A 15,243-nucleotide genomic window follows, 5' to 3' on the forward strand; every position below is an offset into this window, starting at 1 on the left:
CTCAGTATTGAGTGGGAGGCTCTCTCGCCACCTTCGAAAAGTCACGACGCCGTGGGATGGACCGCAGATACGAACCGCCGGAGGACACCTCATCACGCCTGTCGGAAGGTGCACCGCTCGCGTCGAAATTCACGGCGAGACGTGTCCTGTGAAATTCGTCATTCTACAAGACTGTTCCAGAGACGTCATTCTCGGCATGGACTTCTTGTGTGAATACGGCGCTGTCATCGACCTTGGAGAAAACAGATTGACGCTGCGAACACCTGTTCCGCCTTCAGAGAAACTCCAAACTGCGTCAGCCGCCGTCCGAGTCGCTGCCGACCACGTGAATCTGCCGCCGCGATCAAGTGTTGTCGTACCCGTCGTGACCGATACAGCTACCCGTAGCGAAGTTCTTCTGGAAGGTAACCTCCAGTTGCTCCTGGGAAGAGGAATAGGCGTCGCACGAGGAGTAGCTGAACTTCAGTATGGCCGCACTGTGGTCCTCGTGACGAACTTCCGGAATGAAACGCAACACCTCACAAAAGGTGCAGCCGTTGGCCACGTCGAGGATCTCCGAAACTCCGCCAAAATCGCCGCCATTACTGATGAATCCTCGCCACCTCAGCAAGACGGTACGTCGCCAGCGCAACTCGACATCGACCCTAAGCTTCCGGACCCGAAACGACGGCAGCTGATTAACCTCCTCGCCGAATACCGTGACTGCTTTGCGACGTCGTCGAAGGTACGCCAAACAGCCGTTGCGAAGCACCGCATCATTACCGAGGACGACGCGCGCCCTGTGCATCGATCACCGTACAGAGTCTCCGTTAAAGAAAGGGAGGTGATCCAGGAGCAAGTTCAAGAGATGCTGAACGACGACATAATCCAGCCATCAAGCAGTCCGTGGGCCTCTCCAGTCGTACTGGTTAAGAAGAAGGACGGAACGCTTCGGTTCTGCGTGAACTACCGGCAGCTGAACGCGGTGACGAAGAAAGACGTCTACCCACTCCCCCGAATCGACGACACGTTAGACCGGCTGCGCCACTCTCGATACTTCTCATCGATGGACCTGAAGAGCGGCTATTGGCAGATCGAAGTCGACGAACGGGACCGAGAGAAGACAGCTTTTGTCACGCCGGATGGGCTGTACGAGTTCAAGGTAATGCCCTTCGGACTATGTAAGGCGCCAGCAACTTTCCAGCGTGTTATGGACACCGTACTGGCAGGACTGAAGTGGCAGAGCTGTCTGGTCTACCTCGATGACGTCGTGGTGTTTTCCAGCGACTTCGACGAGCACTTGCGACGACTCCGAGCTGTTCTTCAAGCCATACGGACCGCTGGACTCACCCTCAAGCCGTCAAAGTGTCGGTTCGCCTATGACGAACTGAAGTTTCTAGGTCACGTGGTTAGCAACGAAGGCGTGCGCCCAGACCCTGAGAAGACTCGCGCCGTCGCGTCATTTCCAGTGCCGACAGACAAAAAGGCCGTGCGAAGATTCCTTGGACTTTGCGCCTACTATCGTCGCTTCGTTCGGGATTTCGCACGGATTTCCGCACCGCTCACAAACCTCACGAAGGACGCCGAGAGGTTCGAATGGGCCGAGGAACAGCAGCAGGCATTCGACGAGCTGAAGCGACGACTCCAGACGCCTCCGGTTCTTGGACATTTCGATCAGGATGCGGACACCAAGATTCACACTGACGCAAGTAACGCAGGACTTGGCGCGGTACTAGTTAAAGTACAAGAAGGCACCGAACGAGTCATCGCCTACGCAAGTCGGACACTGTCCAAGGCAGAGAGAAATTACTCCACGACTGAGAAAGAATGCCTTGCGGTCGTCTGGGCAATCACGAAGTTTCGTCCGTACTTGTACGGAAGCCCGTTCCGCGTAGTCACGGACCACCACTCGCTCTGCTGGCTTGCGAACCTCAAGGACCCGCCAGGACGCCTCGCTCGATGGAGCCTCCGGCTACAAGAGTTCAATATGACTGTGGTTTACAAGTCAGGACTCAAGCACAGCGACGCTGACTGTCTGTCCAGGGCCCCTGTCGAAACACCTTCCGGCAGCAACGACGACGATGATGACGAGTGCTTTCTAGGGGCAGTGAACACCGATGACATGGCACGACGTCAACGAGACGATCCGGAGCTGCGAGCCTTAATCGAGCACCTGGAAGGGCGCGGCGGTACCGTATCCCGTGTTTTCTCACGAGCCGTGCCGACCTTCGTCATTCGACAAGGTGTACTCTACAAAGAGAACTTCGGGGACAACAACTCGCCGTGGCTGCTGGTAATCCCGACCGACCTTCGAGGGGAGATCTTTCAAGCATGTCACGACGACCCGACGTCCGGACACCTTGGATACAGCCGGACACTGGCCCGTATTCGTGAAAAGTATTACTGGCCCAAGCTCCCCAAGACCGTCCACCTGTACACACGATCATGCCTCGAGTGCCAGCGACGCAAGAAACCTCCGACGAGGCCGGCCGGACTCCTGCAGCCTATTTCTCCTCCAACTGCACCCTTCCAGCAGATCGGAATGGATCTACTTGGTCCTTTTTCCGCCTTCGACGTCGGGGAACCGTTGGATCATCGTCGCTACAGATTATCTCACGCGGTACGCCGAAACGAAAGCTCTTCCTTCGGGGACTGCTGTGGAAGTTGCCAAGTTTTTCATTGAGTCCATCGTCCTCCGGCACGGCGCTCCAGAAGTTCTGATTACGGATCGCGGATCATCGTTCATGGCACAACTGACCCAAGAAATCTTCCGACTCAGTCACACCAGCCATCGTCGTACAACTGCGTACCACCCGCAGACCAACGGGCTGACGGAGCAACTCAACAAGACAATCGCCGATATGATCTCTATGTACGTCGACGTAGAGCACAAGACGTGGGACGAGGTGCTGCCCTACGTCACGTTCGCCTACAATACGGCGGTTCAAGAGACCACTGGATTCACCCCTTTCCAGCTGGTACATGGTCGGAAGGTAACGACCATGCTGGACGCCATGCTGCCCCATGAGCCATCTGACAACGAGAGCGACGACGCCCAGGCGGTTGCTCAACGCGCCGAAGAAGTTCGCCAGCTCGCCCGACTCCTGATTCAAGACCAGCAACGCGTCGACGCCGGCCGCTACAACCTCCGTCGCAGGGAAGTCCACTTCCAGCCCGGAGATAGGGTGTGGGTATGGACGCCCATCCGTCGCCGCGGCCTCAGTGAGAAATTGCTGAAACGATACTTTGGACCCTACAAAGTGCTTCGTAGACTCGGGGATCTGAACTACGAAGTGATGCCCGACGGAACACGGACTTCGTCACGCCACCCTCCACGTCCGGAAGTCGTCCACGTTGTGCGACTGAAGCCGTACTACGCTCGATAGGACTGTGGACCTTATGTGTTCTAAATGACTCTTTAGTTTTCCGTTATTTTGATTTGTTTTGTTTTCGGATTGCGTCGGGACGATGCACTTTTTAAAGGGGGGAGTAATGCCGCGCGCGCAGCTGGCCAAGCAGGCAGCGCGCGCGTGGCCCAACGGTTATCGTGGTCGCTTCCCACGCTGAAAGCCAGGGTTCGATTCCTGGCCGCGGAGGCGCATTTTTGTTGACACTGTAATGTAAGGTTCTGGTGAATTCGAGAACCGTCTTGCTGATTCGAGGTTAGAATGTTCCACGCGCCGACCCTTCTACGCCAACGATCCAGAAACCCACGAGGGTACATAAGGGATTCCGCAAGGCGAGCAGAGTCAGTCTCGCCCCAGCGTTCGACTCTGCTGCCACGCCGACTTCGACGCCCGCGACGCTCTATTATTATCTTTTGTACTCTTTTATTTTTGGCACAAGTTCGCCACATTAAACGTTTATTTATTCCTGTTTATTTCTTGTTTATTGGTCACCACCCATGACAATATCAGGGCTATATATGACCATACCGTACGGGGATGAACTGTGCCGACTCCTCGAATTAAGTCTCAACAGTACATACTTAAGTTTTAAAGGAGAACACTTCAAGCAGACAAGCAGCATTGCCAATGGGCACATTTACTTCCTTTATCATGGCAGAGCTAACCAGGAAAAACATAGAAAAACGTGCCCTGCAGCCCCTTTCTGGAAGCCCTAGAGTGCTCTTCATCTACGACGATGACTGTTTCTGTGTCCTAAAAAAGTCACAAATAAACAGCTTTCCCACAAACCTCAATTCTTTCGAGCCCGCCATTCAGTTTACCGTGGAATACGAGAATAGCAGCACACTGCCTTTCCTCGATGTACTGATCAAGAGAAAATATGAAGAACTCAAGTTTTCTCGAGTTCTTCATATTTTCGAGTGACTCAAGCCATCCGACGAGTCACAAAGCGTCGGTGGTATCGACACTCCTATCCAGAGCGAGGGGTATCTGCTCTTTCGAGGCAGACAAAAAAAAAACTTGACGAAAAAACTGTCATTGCAGCTTTAAAGCTGGTTCTCACATCAGTGAAGCGTTGATACAGCGTTGTCCTAGAGACATCAGCTCCTTATTGGCTGCCATGAGCAACACTTTTGATGGTGCGAAACAAATTTGGTGAACGGTACCGTCAGCACGCGCTTAGCGCGGCGTTTTTTTTATCGAGTTGCCCTAAGTCAGGGTCGAACTCATCGGCGCGTTCAACAACAACAACAAAACTACAAGCATCCGCGTCCTTCGAATAAAGGGTACAAGTGAGGCACTGGGACACGTGCTGCCACAAGATGGGATTCAGGTCGCCCAACAGCTCATGTCAACACTGGGACGACTAATGCCACGGCCAAAAGATCGCTCCCCTAAAAAAAAAGAACAAGGAGTCAAGTGCAGAATTCCCTACTCTGATTGCCCCGCCAAATACATCGGCGAAACAAAAAAAAATTACGAAACGCTTCGCCAACACAAAATGACGTGCGCAATTTCGACTAGGAGAGTGTGCATCCATGATGTCAATCCTGGCAGACAAGTTTTCTTCAATCGTGGCACATTCAAAATACACCAGGGCCCATATGCTCGAAGTCGGTTAAGTTTAACTGCTGCAAAAACTTAATCGCCCTTCTCTACTAGGTACCTGCAAGTACCTAGTCAAGTTTGACGAAGGCTGGATGAGCCATAGCGCCGCATTTTATTATGGGGTGGTAGCTGGTGTCACCTACTGGTTGCAGCGAATAAAAGTGGCTTTTGTGGAATTGTTCCCAGATAAGGGGACCCAAGAACGTGCACTGCCGGGATTTCGCGACGAAACGCAGCATACATTCGAGCGTAAAAAACACTTTTTATTGATCGTGGTACAGATATTTGGTAAGATAAAACTAAATTAGCCCTTCTTTGGAAAATTTCTAAAATGATTGGCTGTCTGAAGTGAAGACAGGCCTGGTTTACATTTCCGTCCAAGTTCGAAAGAGGGCGACGGAGTTCAGCTCTAGAAACAACGAGAAAGGAGTGAACAACGAAAGGAGGACGGTATACCGGCAGCATGGTTAGCCAGCATGTAAGAACTGTATATAAAACCGAATAAATTGAAAACCATGTAATTTGGTCATGTGAAAATAGACCTATCACTAAATTACTCAAGCCTCGAGGAGAAGGCTGAAAATGTAATTTTACGCTTAGCGCGCGTTCCGGCGTTCCCCGTATAGAAGATTAGAAGTAAATAATCATAACAAGGCTTTCCCAAATGCGCGTGCAAGGTAAAATTTTTCTTAGGCTTTTGCTTTAGAACAGGTACGACAGCCAGAGCCTCCTTTATACTCACAAAGCTGGCAGTTCAATGACGGAGCCATAGGGTGCCTGGTCGCAGATTGGGAGCGAGAGGATCTGGTAGCACAGAGCATGAAAGAGCCATTTCTCGGGGAACCTGGACCTGGACGCCGAGAACCCCAAACACACTTCTTCGCTCGGGAGAAGTGTGTTTCGGCGTCTTGGTGCAGCGGGGCGCTAGTCACGTGGCTCTCCTCTCATTCGTTGTTAGTCGCTCCACCTTTTCCATTTCGGCGGCCGCTTCTCGTGGGGATCTGCCACGCTTTGTCGGTATATGGGAGGCTATAGGCTACAGCAGACGCCAGCACGTGCAGCGCGTGTAACTACACTCGTAGCATGCACCTTGGTGCTTGGGAAATTTATCAAAAGGTCTATTGGGACACTCTCTGTGTCTGCGTGCTATCAATACCCGGGGTGATGGAGTCAAGGCAATCCAATATAGAATTCCAAAGACATTGCCAAGTCGACAATTACCGCATCCATTTAGGCTTAGAAATGACCAGAATCGAAAGACTATCTAAAAAATGCAGCGACGTCATTGCTCGTGCTTTGACGCTTAAGTGAGGTAAGGCAAAGTGAAGGCCTCCTGACCCCACTCGTTGCTGACTAACGCGCCTGATATTCCAGCTACTACGACATATTAGTTCCAAAGCGAGCGACGCTCGCTCGCAGGGGCACGGCCATTTTTTTCCGCCGTCCTTACTCTGACGGTAACGTGACCGAAAACTCCCCCTTGTTGGAAAATGCGGCTAACATCAAGGACGTTTAAATAAGGCAGGACCTGGCATGACGTCATGCCCGACGACGCCGGAAAAAGGACCCAATCCCAGAGTGCCTTGCGCGCCGAACCGCTCTCATCCAAACTAAATCCAACCACGCTTCTAGCGTTTGCTCGCCGCTCGGTCGACTGTGTTAGGCTTAGGCTACGTCTGCTCCGTGCCTGCGGTCTGCTTCGTCTGCTCGTTGTCACGGCTGGCTTTCATTCGATTGACGCACCAAGGCCGCGCTATAACGACTCGTTCTAGACGACGCTCCAGACGCGGTGTCGAGATCGTCCGCTACACGCCGACTTCCTACTGGTCAGGCAAGTGTTGGGCTCCGAATCTCGCCTGTTCAACACCGATTCAGTGGACGCCGCCATGCCATTGATTTTTGTGGCAAACAAAGCGGGTTGCCACGGAAATGCCATGGCAACGAGGGTTGTTTGCCCCAAAAATCAATTGACGAGCTCCCCATTGGTGGAGAAAAGCTTGCGGCCACGCCTACTTCCGTTACAGCTCACTCCGTGCATTGGACATAGAAACGCCACCTCCTGCCCATCATAACCTCATTGGGCTAACCTTCTGCTGCGGTTAAAGTTAACTAGCCTCGAGCAAGCGGGCTCTTCAACATCAATAGATTCCGGTGCGCTTTACCATCCGTATACATAAACGCTTTACGCCACATGGCGAAGAAAACGAAAACATCACCCAACTGTAGAAGAAGTTGCTGCTCTTTAAATAATTATAGCCACCCCTCAAGAAGAACCAAGTCGGTGTTGAAACGTTGGGCCCCTAGTTTCTAGGGATTGTTTTGTGTTCCTTTTGCCCCTAAACTAAGGTATAAGCAATTGCATGAGAGGTCGTTTCCTAGTTCCTGAGAAATTGTTGAATCGTACTAAGCACTTGAGGAAGTATATCCTTGTTGGCAGTTAATACTTTTTTGTTGGTCGTGGTCCTGTTTTGTCTTCAATTATTGGTGTGAATCTCTCCGAATTCTGTTTGAATACACGCAGACTCTGTGTGAATCTGATCGTGTGACTGTGTTAGTGAAAGAATCCTCGCAATCACAATGACAATAAAATGGCGGAGAGAATCTAACAATCGATGAGCATGGAGAATGCTGCCAATTAAATTATTATCGTGAGTACAAAATATACTACATCAGAAATAGATTCACTCCTCGGACTAGTATGCTTTTGTCTTGGCGTTTTCCGTACGTGAAACCTCCTGCGTACGGTAGTACAGTGTACTTGTTTATTCTGGAAGGATTTTGCGTCTGATTCACGATGCCGGAGAATTATCTGAGAAATAATAGCAGCCGCACATTCACATTAGGCGAACAATATTACATTTGTAAATTATAATTATGCCATTATCAAGAATTCGGTAGCTTGATACTTTAGGCCCCATGTTACGCTTAAAAAAACAACAAAAAAATAGGGTGCGGGATGGCCAAAAAATACGCTTTTCCTGCAAGGCTCGTCGGGTTATGAGGTGCTGGATAAAACCAGCCTTCTGGGTTAAGTCCTTATTTCGAACTCTTTTTGTTCGCGTTCCACCCTTTGAAAAGCATGCGGAATGCGCCTCGGCACTCTCCTCGTATCCCAGCGCTGCAGCGTTTTTCTACAGCCAAAAGGCTGTCTGCTTTCATCACCGTCACTATGGCAACGGACGCCGAATGACCTTTTTGGGCGGCCCGTGTATCACTGGGGAGCGTGTTAACTAGGGATGTCGCGAACCGCTCGAAGTTCGAATTCGACGTTTTTTGAACTTTGCGACATCCCAGGGTTTCAATTTCTCAAAGTTCGGAACGTTCAAAACTGCCGGAGTTTGAATTCATAAAGTTCGAAGTCATCGAGGTTCGAATTTTTTTAGGATTTAAGTTCACAAAACTCGACGGTTTTAATTCCTGTATGATTCAGTTTCGCAAGAATCGATAATTTCAAATTTGTTCGAGCTTCAATTTCGAGAACTTCGAAACGATCGAATTTTTTGGGGTCTAAGCTCGCGAAGTTCGAAGTCTTCGAACCTCACGAAAACCGGAGTTCTCGTAAATATCGCGCGCTGAGCTCCAGAAGTTTTACTACGAATCTTACACGTGCCGTAAAGTCCATTTAGTGCTTGCTGCTTCGACACTACTCGGTACTGGCCACAACTTCTGGCTGCTGAGAAAGCCGACGCTCATATTAAGGCAGGCTATTTCTCTGGAGGTCCATGGATCGCGGTACCGAGAAAATACTGTACCACAGGCAAGAATAGAATTAACGCAGAACCCGACACAGAGAGAGCGCAAGCAGCACTCAACGACTAAACTCGAGGCCCCCAAAAATGCGGTTCAACAGGGTCCCCGGATGCATCCAGACCTTGTTCATTTTTTAAGCTACTGCTTCAAACATAAACAAGGCTTTGTAGTACACTGGACGGCGTACAATCAACCTAAATGCCCATACCCAAACACCGGTTACGAAATTTGGTTCTAAACTCGAGCCAACGTTTTTAGTATCTAAAAACTCCTAATCTAAAAACGTTGACTCGAGCGGTCTGTATACTGCTTCCTGCGCGTTTTTCTCTGGTGGAGTGGCGATGGACAGCGAACTAGGCTTGAGAGTCTAAACCTTCAATTTGTGGCTCACACGCCGTTCATCCGTGAGAAGGGCTCCCCAGATATACTCCATTCACCTCTCCGCCTTCAGCCAATTGCTTCTGCGCGATTCTTCTGCCCTTGCTGCCACGAGTATGCACGCACGCGCCACCAAAGCACCGCGGAAGGCAGCGAGCTGGCGCTGAAGGCAGAGCTTCTCTCAGCGGTTGCGTTGCGCGCTTTGTTCGCTTTCCGAAGCTACAAACAACGAAGTCTGGGCCGGAGCAGTCGACGCCAGTTGGGGCTCGCCAACGACGGGCAAAATAGGCAAGAAGTCGTGACGGGCAAAATAGGCATTTAGGTTTAGGTTGTGGTGGCTCCGCCTAGGAACCACGAATAAAAGTTTCGGCGCAAAATTTTGAATCATGATTAGATTCGCAGTTCGTCGAACTTTCCAAGATGGCAGGTTCGAAAGTATGATACTTTTCAAACTTTTAAAGCAACAACATCGAAAGTTCGAAAACCTTCGACTTTTTTAGTTCAGTGAGTTCGAAAGTATGTTAATCGCTAATTTCTTAGTGCATTAAGTTCCAAATAATCGAATTTTCAAATATAAGAAGTTCGGAAATTCGAAATAATACAATTTATAAACGCAAAAGGTTCGCCGAAGCGAAACTTCTCGAACTTTTCGACCCCCTGGTTTGAGCTCCAAACCTTAGGTTCGAAAAAAGTTCGCGGCATAGTGTTAACCCGCTCCCCCGCCTGCGTTCACGCCGCTTCGCGGCGACAGTCTGCGGCTGCTCATTACAAAACCATTAAACTTTGAATAGGAGACTGCGTTTGAAAAATCGGCGTTCGTTGCCATGGTGACGGCCTTTATGCTGCGGACAAAAAAGGTATGTCTCTCTAGCTTAGTATTTTAGTTCTGTATTGTTTAATTATATATATTATTTATTCATTCAGTGCACCACCTGTTTTGTTTTAACAATTGCTTGATAATGCATCTACATATTTATTTATTTATATTATTGTCCGTACCCCCCCAGGAGCTTAGATGACAAACGCCCTACTCTGATTGAATAGGATTTATTCGTTGACTAGAGTATACTTAATCATTTTAAATATGCTGCTAAGATAGTTTTTTGTTCTTAGCGTCGAAAAATGGAGAGCGCAACTGTAGATGTTTAAACTTAGCAGACATAATCAAATTCTCTGTCAAGTGAAGAGCAAATTGGAACAATAGGCTATGCTACTCTAATCCACAAATTATTTTGATTATCTTGAATGATGACTTCTAGAAATCAGGGGGGGGGGGGGGGGGGGGGAGGGACTTCCACTGTCAACGCGTATCAGGTCAAAAACGTTAGATAGAAGTAATTACCTACCTTTCCAATCATGTGGGTTCGGTAACCGAGGCGCTTGAGGTGTTGTGGCATAAAAGTGTATTTCAGTGGAACAGCCCATGGTTCCGCTGGCATGATTACGCCATGCTGCATACCTATAGGTATGAGATATCTTGATTTTGCGTCCTATATTGACGTAAAAATCGGGCAGCTATTGCGAAGACCGCAAGTGGTGCCACAGATATTTTGAATGACGTTCCAAGAAAGCGGTAAGATACCTTATCTTTAGAAATACTTCAACAAAATGCGACTTTAATAATGCGTTAGCATTCGTACCTACATGACAGAGAAAAGCTGACGCCGTCCGTCTGCAGACAAACCACTGAAAAGGGAAGCGTGCCGCGTAGAGAGGAGGAAAGTAGTGACAGACAAAGGCGAGATGGAAGCCAATGAGCGCGAGGGAAACCGGTGGACCGGGGAAGCAGCGTCAGGCAGCGGATGCCGCTGCTAAGTGTGCAAGTCAGGCGGACGAGACAGAGGGCGGAAGTAGCGCCAAGCACGGCTGGCCGAAATGCGACGCAAGAAGCGGCAAGCCGACGCGGGTCTGCGTGCGACAGAGACTGGGGCGACGCGTGCTAGCCGAGTCCTTTTTCGCCGGAAAAAATTAAAGGAAGATTGAGTGGTGGATCCTCAGGGAATCGTTATCATGACACTTGGGAAACGCCACGCACGTTCCCCTTTGAGAAACGGTAACGCTGACTCCGTGACAAAGCCAAAAATTGGCAACGAAACATAGAGGAAGTAAAAAAGAAAGCCAAGAGAGAAAATTGAAGGGGTTTGCGTTAGCTTTAGCCAAAGAGGGACGTGTGTGGTCTTTCCCAAAAGTCGTGCCAACGCGTTCAGTTCAATAGATATCCTTAAGTTTTTAAAACGCTCATTGAGTCGTCCTAATGCGCACCTATATTACTTACTTTATTAGAACAACTGAGAGCACAACATACTGCCAGGTTATCACAAAGGTTGGGCACTTCTGTCGTTTACAACTACTGACAGGTTACATCTTATTTTAAGGCCATCAGGATTACTTGAAATTGCGCGCTAACGAACAGCGTATAACATATTAACCCAGAGAAAACTCACTTCAATGCAACAGTAGTTTCTTTCCTGATATAGCGGACGGTTTTGTGAACCTTCTAATTATATATGTAACTAAGCGTCACGAAGTGTGCTTTACCTGTGAGATAGGGATAACGGCCTGTCATAAGCGAGGACCTCGATGGCGTACACACAGGCTGAACGTAGTGCTGGTTAAGTATGATGCCATCCGCCGCCATCGCATCCATGTTTGGAGTGGGAATTTGAGATGAACCATGAAAGCTTACGTCATCCCATCCCTATGGTAGAAAAGTCTATTTTATTATAATATTTATTACTCGATCCCACATACTTATTTGTTATTTCAAACATTCAACGCCAACGGAAGATGTATCTAACGAAGACACGCGTGCAGTAAATGTCGCCATGATATTTCTGTGATATAAATACTAAGCAAACTGTGTCTTAATCCTCGAAACCAAAACGATAGACCTGTAGGTTGAAGTAAGCGTGGCACCGGTTCTATTTTGCGGAAGCCTCTTTCTGAGGCGAAGTATATGTTTTTTGGCGTAAATATGAAGGCCCGTTCACACTCTTGCGACCTGTTAGAACTGGGTGCCTTAAAACTTCTTACAACGAGAGGACAGACTGGCGCCATATCTTGGGTAGCAGTGTGAACTTGGCGGCCCGGCATATTTTCTATTTCTCTCGCGCATTATCCGTTCTTTCTTGGCTCGAAAAGCGTTTGTTAACGTTATGAACGCGCCTTTCTTATAGGTATTACGCACGTTTGACCTCGGAAATCCGGCAAAACCTTCCCTCTTGTGATACGCAGTTCCAGGGTCACCGCACAGATGGCGCCAGAATGCCAGTGTGTTTCCTAGGGTTCCCTCGTCCTAAGAAATTTTGCGAGGTTTCAACAAGTCTCGTCTCTTTCGGTCGTACTTGGTTGCAGGAGTGTGAACTGGCCTTAAGTTTTGCTTACTGAGTGAGGGGAGTAATGTAAGAAAATTTCACTTTTCGACAATGAGATTGATACTTAGTTTACAAATGTAAATAAAAGACTAGGTCTAAAATAAATTAAAAACAAAATCAAGAATATTTACTGAAACCATGGAGAGAATACAAGGACCAAAGGTTGCTTTATTCTTGAAATGTTTCTTATGTTAGAGATATCTCACCGTTTCCTACATTTTCCCATTCGAATTAGTTGTGATTTAGTTGTGCTTCGTTTTGCTTTTCTGTGAACACATATAGCAATTGGTATCGTGCGACGAGATAGTGGCGCCACGGTGCTGTTCCTAGGAGATCCGGTTCGCATGAACCACGGCCGAACTGTCATAGACATTCTGTGTAGCAACCAACCTTAGCTCCGATCAATGTCAGTTTACCTGAGCTTCAACTTTCGGTTCTCCTATGTTTACCTTGTGTTTGCCTAGGTGCGCAACGACTCTTGATTCACAAGTGAGGAATTCCGTGAGAGCTACGCTTTAGAAATTCCCCAGTGTCGTGTTTTTAAGTTGCCGATGCGTATCGGCATGAACAAAATGTCCCGAGTGAAGTTACTTCGATTATCTTCAAACGAGGGACACCGCCGAGCCTAGGTGATCGCATGACGACGGCATTGGCAGAGTGTGCTAACCTGCTTCAATGTGCTTCCGATAGATGGCGCAACGCGACTAGCGCGAAAATGCGGCTCCGGCGCCGCGGCACCTCGACCGGCTAATTTCTGTACAACGATGGTTCATTACGGCGCGTACAAATGCAATGTGCACGGTGATCTAGAAAAGAAACCTTACACATCAAAAGACGCAATTCAAAATACTAGAACATTGTGGATTACAGAGACTCGCGTTGTGCCAAAGGAAAAGTAATAATAACATTTCGGAAGATTGTCTGCTAAAACCAAGACCCGGCTCGGCGACACCAACGGGAAATTTCGTCACGCATCTACGGCGGCTAGGGGAGGTAGGAGCAAACAGCCGAAACCTTGCCATTAACACACACAAAAAAAAAAAGGAATTGAACGCGTTTAGGAATTTTTAGATTTTAAGGAGACACATACACGCTACCTAAAAGAAAGTAACTAAATACGTTCCTCGTTCGTTACCAATCCTCAAAAGAACGAGTAGCTTTACTTGAAATGTTAGCGAGTTACTCTTCCCGTTACTAAACGGCCAAATACACGGTGTCACAAGAATAAAATTACAGGGTTCTTGTTTACCGCAAAAATAAACTAGGCATCACCGAACGCTCATTCTCCGCCCAAATGTAGAGCTAGAGGTTACAACCAGATGCCAAAGTTTCCGACCGAACGGACACCTTATTTAAAAGTTATAAGTGATTTTCTGAAAATTTCAATGGGAAAATGGGGCCCATTTCTGCCCGTTTTTGGTTTCTGGTGCCCATAGAGCCCCATGTATTCGAAAACTCCGTCAGCCGCTATTTTCCCATTGGAATTTTCAGACTATTTTGAATAAGGTGTCCCTTCGGGCTGAAACTGTGGCATCTGGTTGTTACCTCTAGCGCTAAATTTGGGCGGAAAATGAGCGTTCGGCGATGCCTAGTTTATTTTTCCGGTAAAAAAGAAAAGAAACTGTAATTTTTTTCTTTTTTGCACCTTGCACACAGCTGTTTTTGTTTCATGAAATATTGTTTCCTTCTGAGTATTCGTTGCACCTAAGCAGTAGCTGCCTCTCGAAGTTTTCGTCGGTTATGTTCCCTCGCTTCCTTGAGAATACATCTCCGGCGTCGCTGAAGAGTCGTTTTATTGACGCGCTCGAAGGAACGGCAGTGTTGTGCTCTGGAAGAGCTGGTGAATGTTGGATTCCCCTCTCTTTTTTGTTCTCTCTGCTGCTAAAGTTCGAAGTGGGCAATGGGTTTTGTGCCTTCCCGCGTTGGCAATCTCTCGGTTTACATTCGCTCTGTACACGATTCTAGAAGGTTCTACCAACGAACCCATGCGGAGAGGAAGTCGTCTGCTTCTAGCACATGAGTTGCGGTTACGTCAGGACGACGCCGAGCTCTGATTGGCTTTGATTGAAAGGATGGTGGGTAAACCTTAAGGCGCTTTTAGTTGTTTTAATTTTTAATTTAATTTTTTTTTTATGTGCCAATAAGAGTTTGGCATTCTGACATCATTGCAACTCCTGCAAAGAATCAGGCATACTTGCGCTGCGCATTGTGTTGCCGGGTGAAAGACATTCTTGGCTGTAGTGTTCAACCAGGGCTGCCAACCCAAGGGAAATTTCACAGAGTAAGGTAATACTCAGGTCTATCTGGGAATAAGAGAAATCTTGCTGGTTTGAGGGAAATTTTGGTCACCGTATATATCTAAAATTTTTAAAGGTCAATTTTAAATTTTTTTTGATAACGTTGACCGCTCATTCACACTGGAAACGGATCAGCGTTCGCAAAGCGGTTGCGAACGCTATTGTATACACCTCGCAAGTGGGCTCATTTTCGTCTTCTGCGCATGAGAAAGAAAGTAGCGGTGACGTCAGAACGCCGAGCCCTGATTGGCTGATCGCGACCCCCTATCTGAGCGTCGTCTGCTCCTTTGCAACGTCGTCTGCTCACAACGTCGTCTGCGTCTGTCTTACCTTTCCTGCGACATTCGGAAGTCGAGCGAGCTCGACTTCGTCTTTCAGAGAGGGCAGACGAAATAACTCGAGCGGTACGTTTTTTTTGTCTAACAACTAGCAGACGCGCATCAAGGAGGG

General features: G+C 48.3%; 1 protein-coding gene across 1 annotated transcript in view; it reads right to left on the reverse strand.

Moving 5' to 3' along the window:
• Nucleotides 1-15,243, reverse strand: part of LOC8033668 — a 51,139-nt gene that overhangs the window by 30,807 nt on the left and 5,089 nt on the right. Inside the window, exons 7-8 of the mRNA XM_042288523.1 lie at nt 11,661-11,820; nt 10,469-10,581 (exon numbers count right to left, since the gene is read on the reverse strand). Of these exons, the coding sequence (XP_042144457.1) occupies nt 10,469-10,581; nt 11,661-11,820 (273 nt within the window). The remainder of the gene's footprint in view (nt 1-10,468; nt 10,582-11,660; nt 11,821-15,243) is intronic.

The sequence above is a fragment of the Ixodes scapularis genome, unplaced genomic scaffold (genome assembly GCF_016920785.2).
Source record: "Ixodes scapularis isolate PalLabHiFi unplaced genomic scaffold, ASM1692078v2 PGA_scaffold10__122_contigs__length_95168666, whole genome shotgun sequence".
In the NCBI taxonomy this organism is placed as follows: domain Eukaryota; kingdom Metazoa; phylum Arthropoda; class Arachnida; order Ixodida; family Ixodidae; genus Ixodes; species Ixodes scapularis.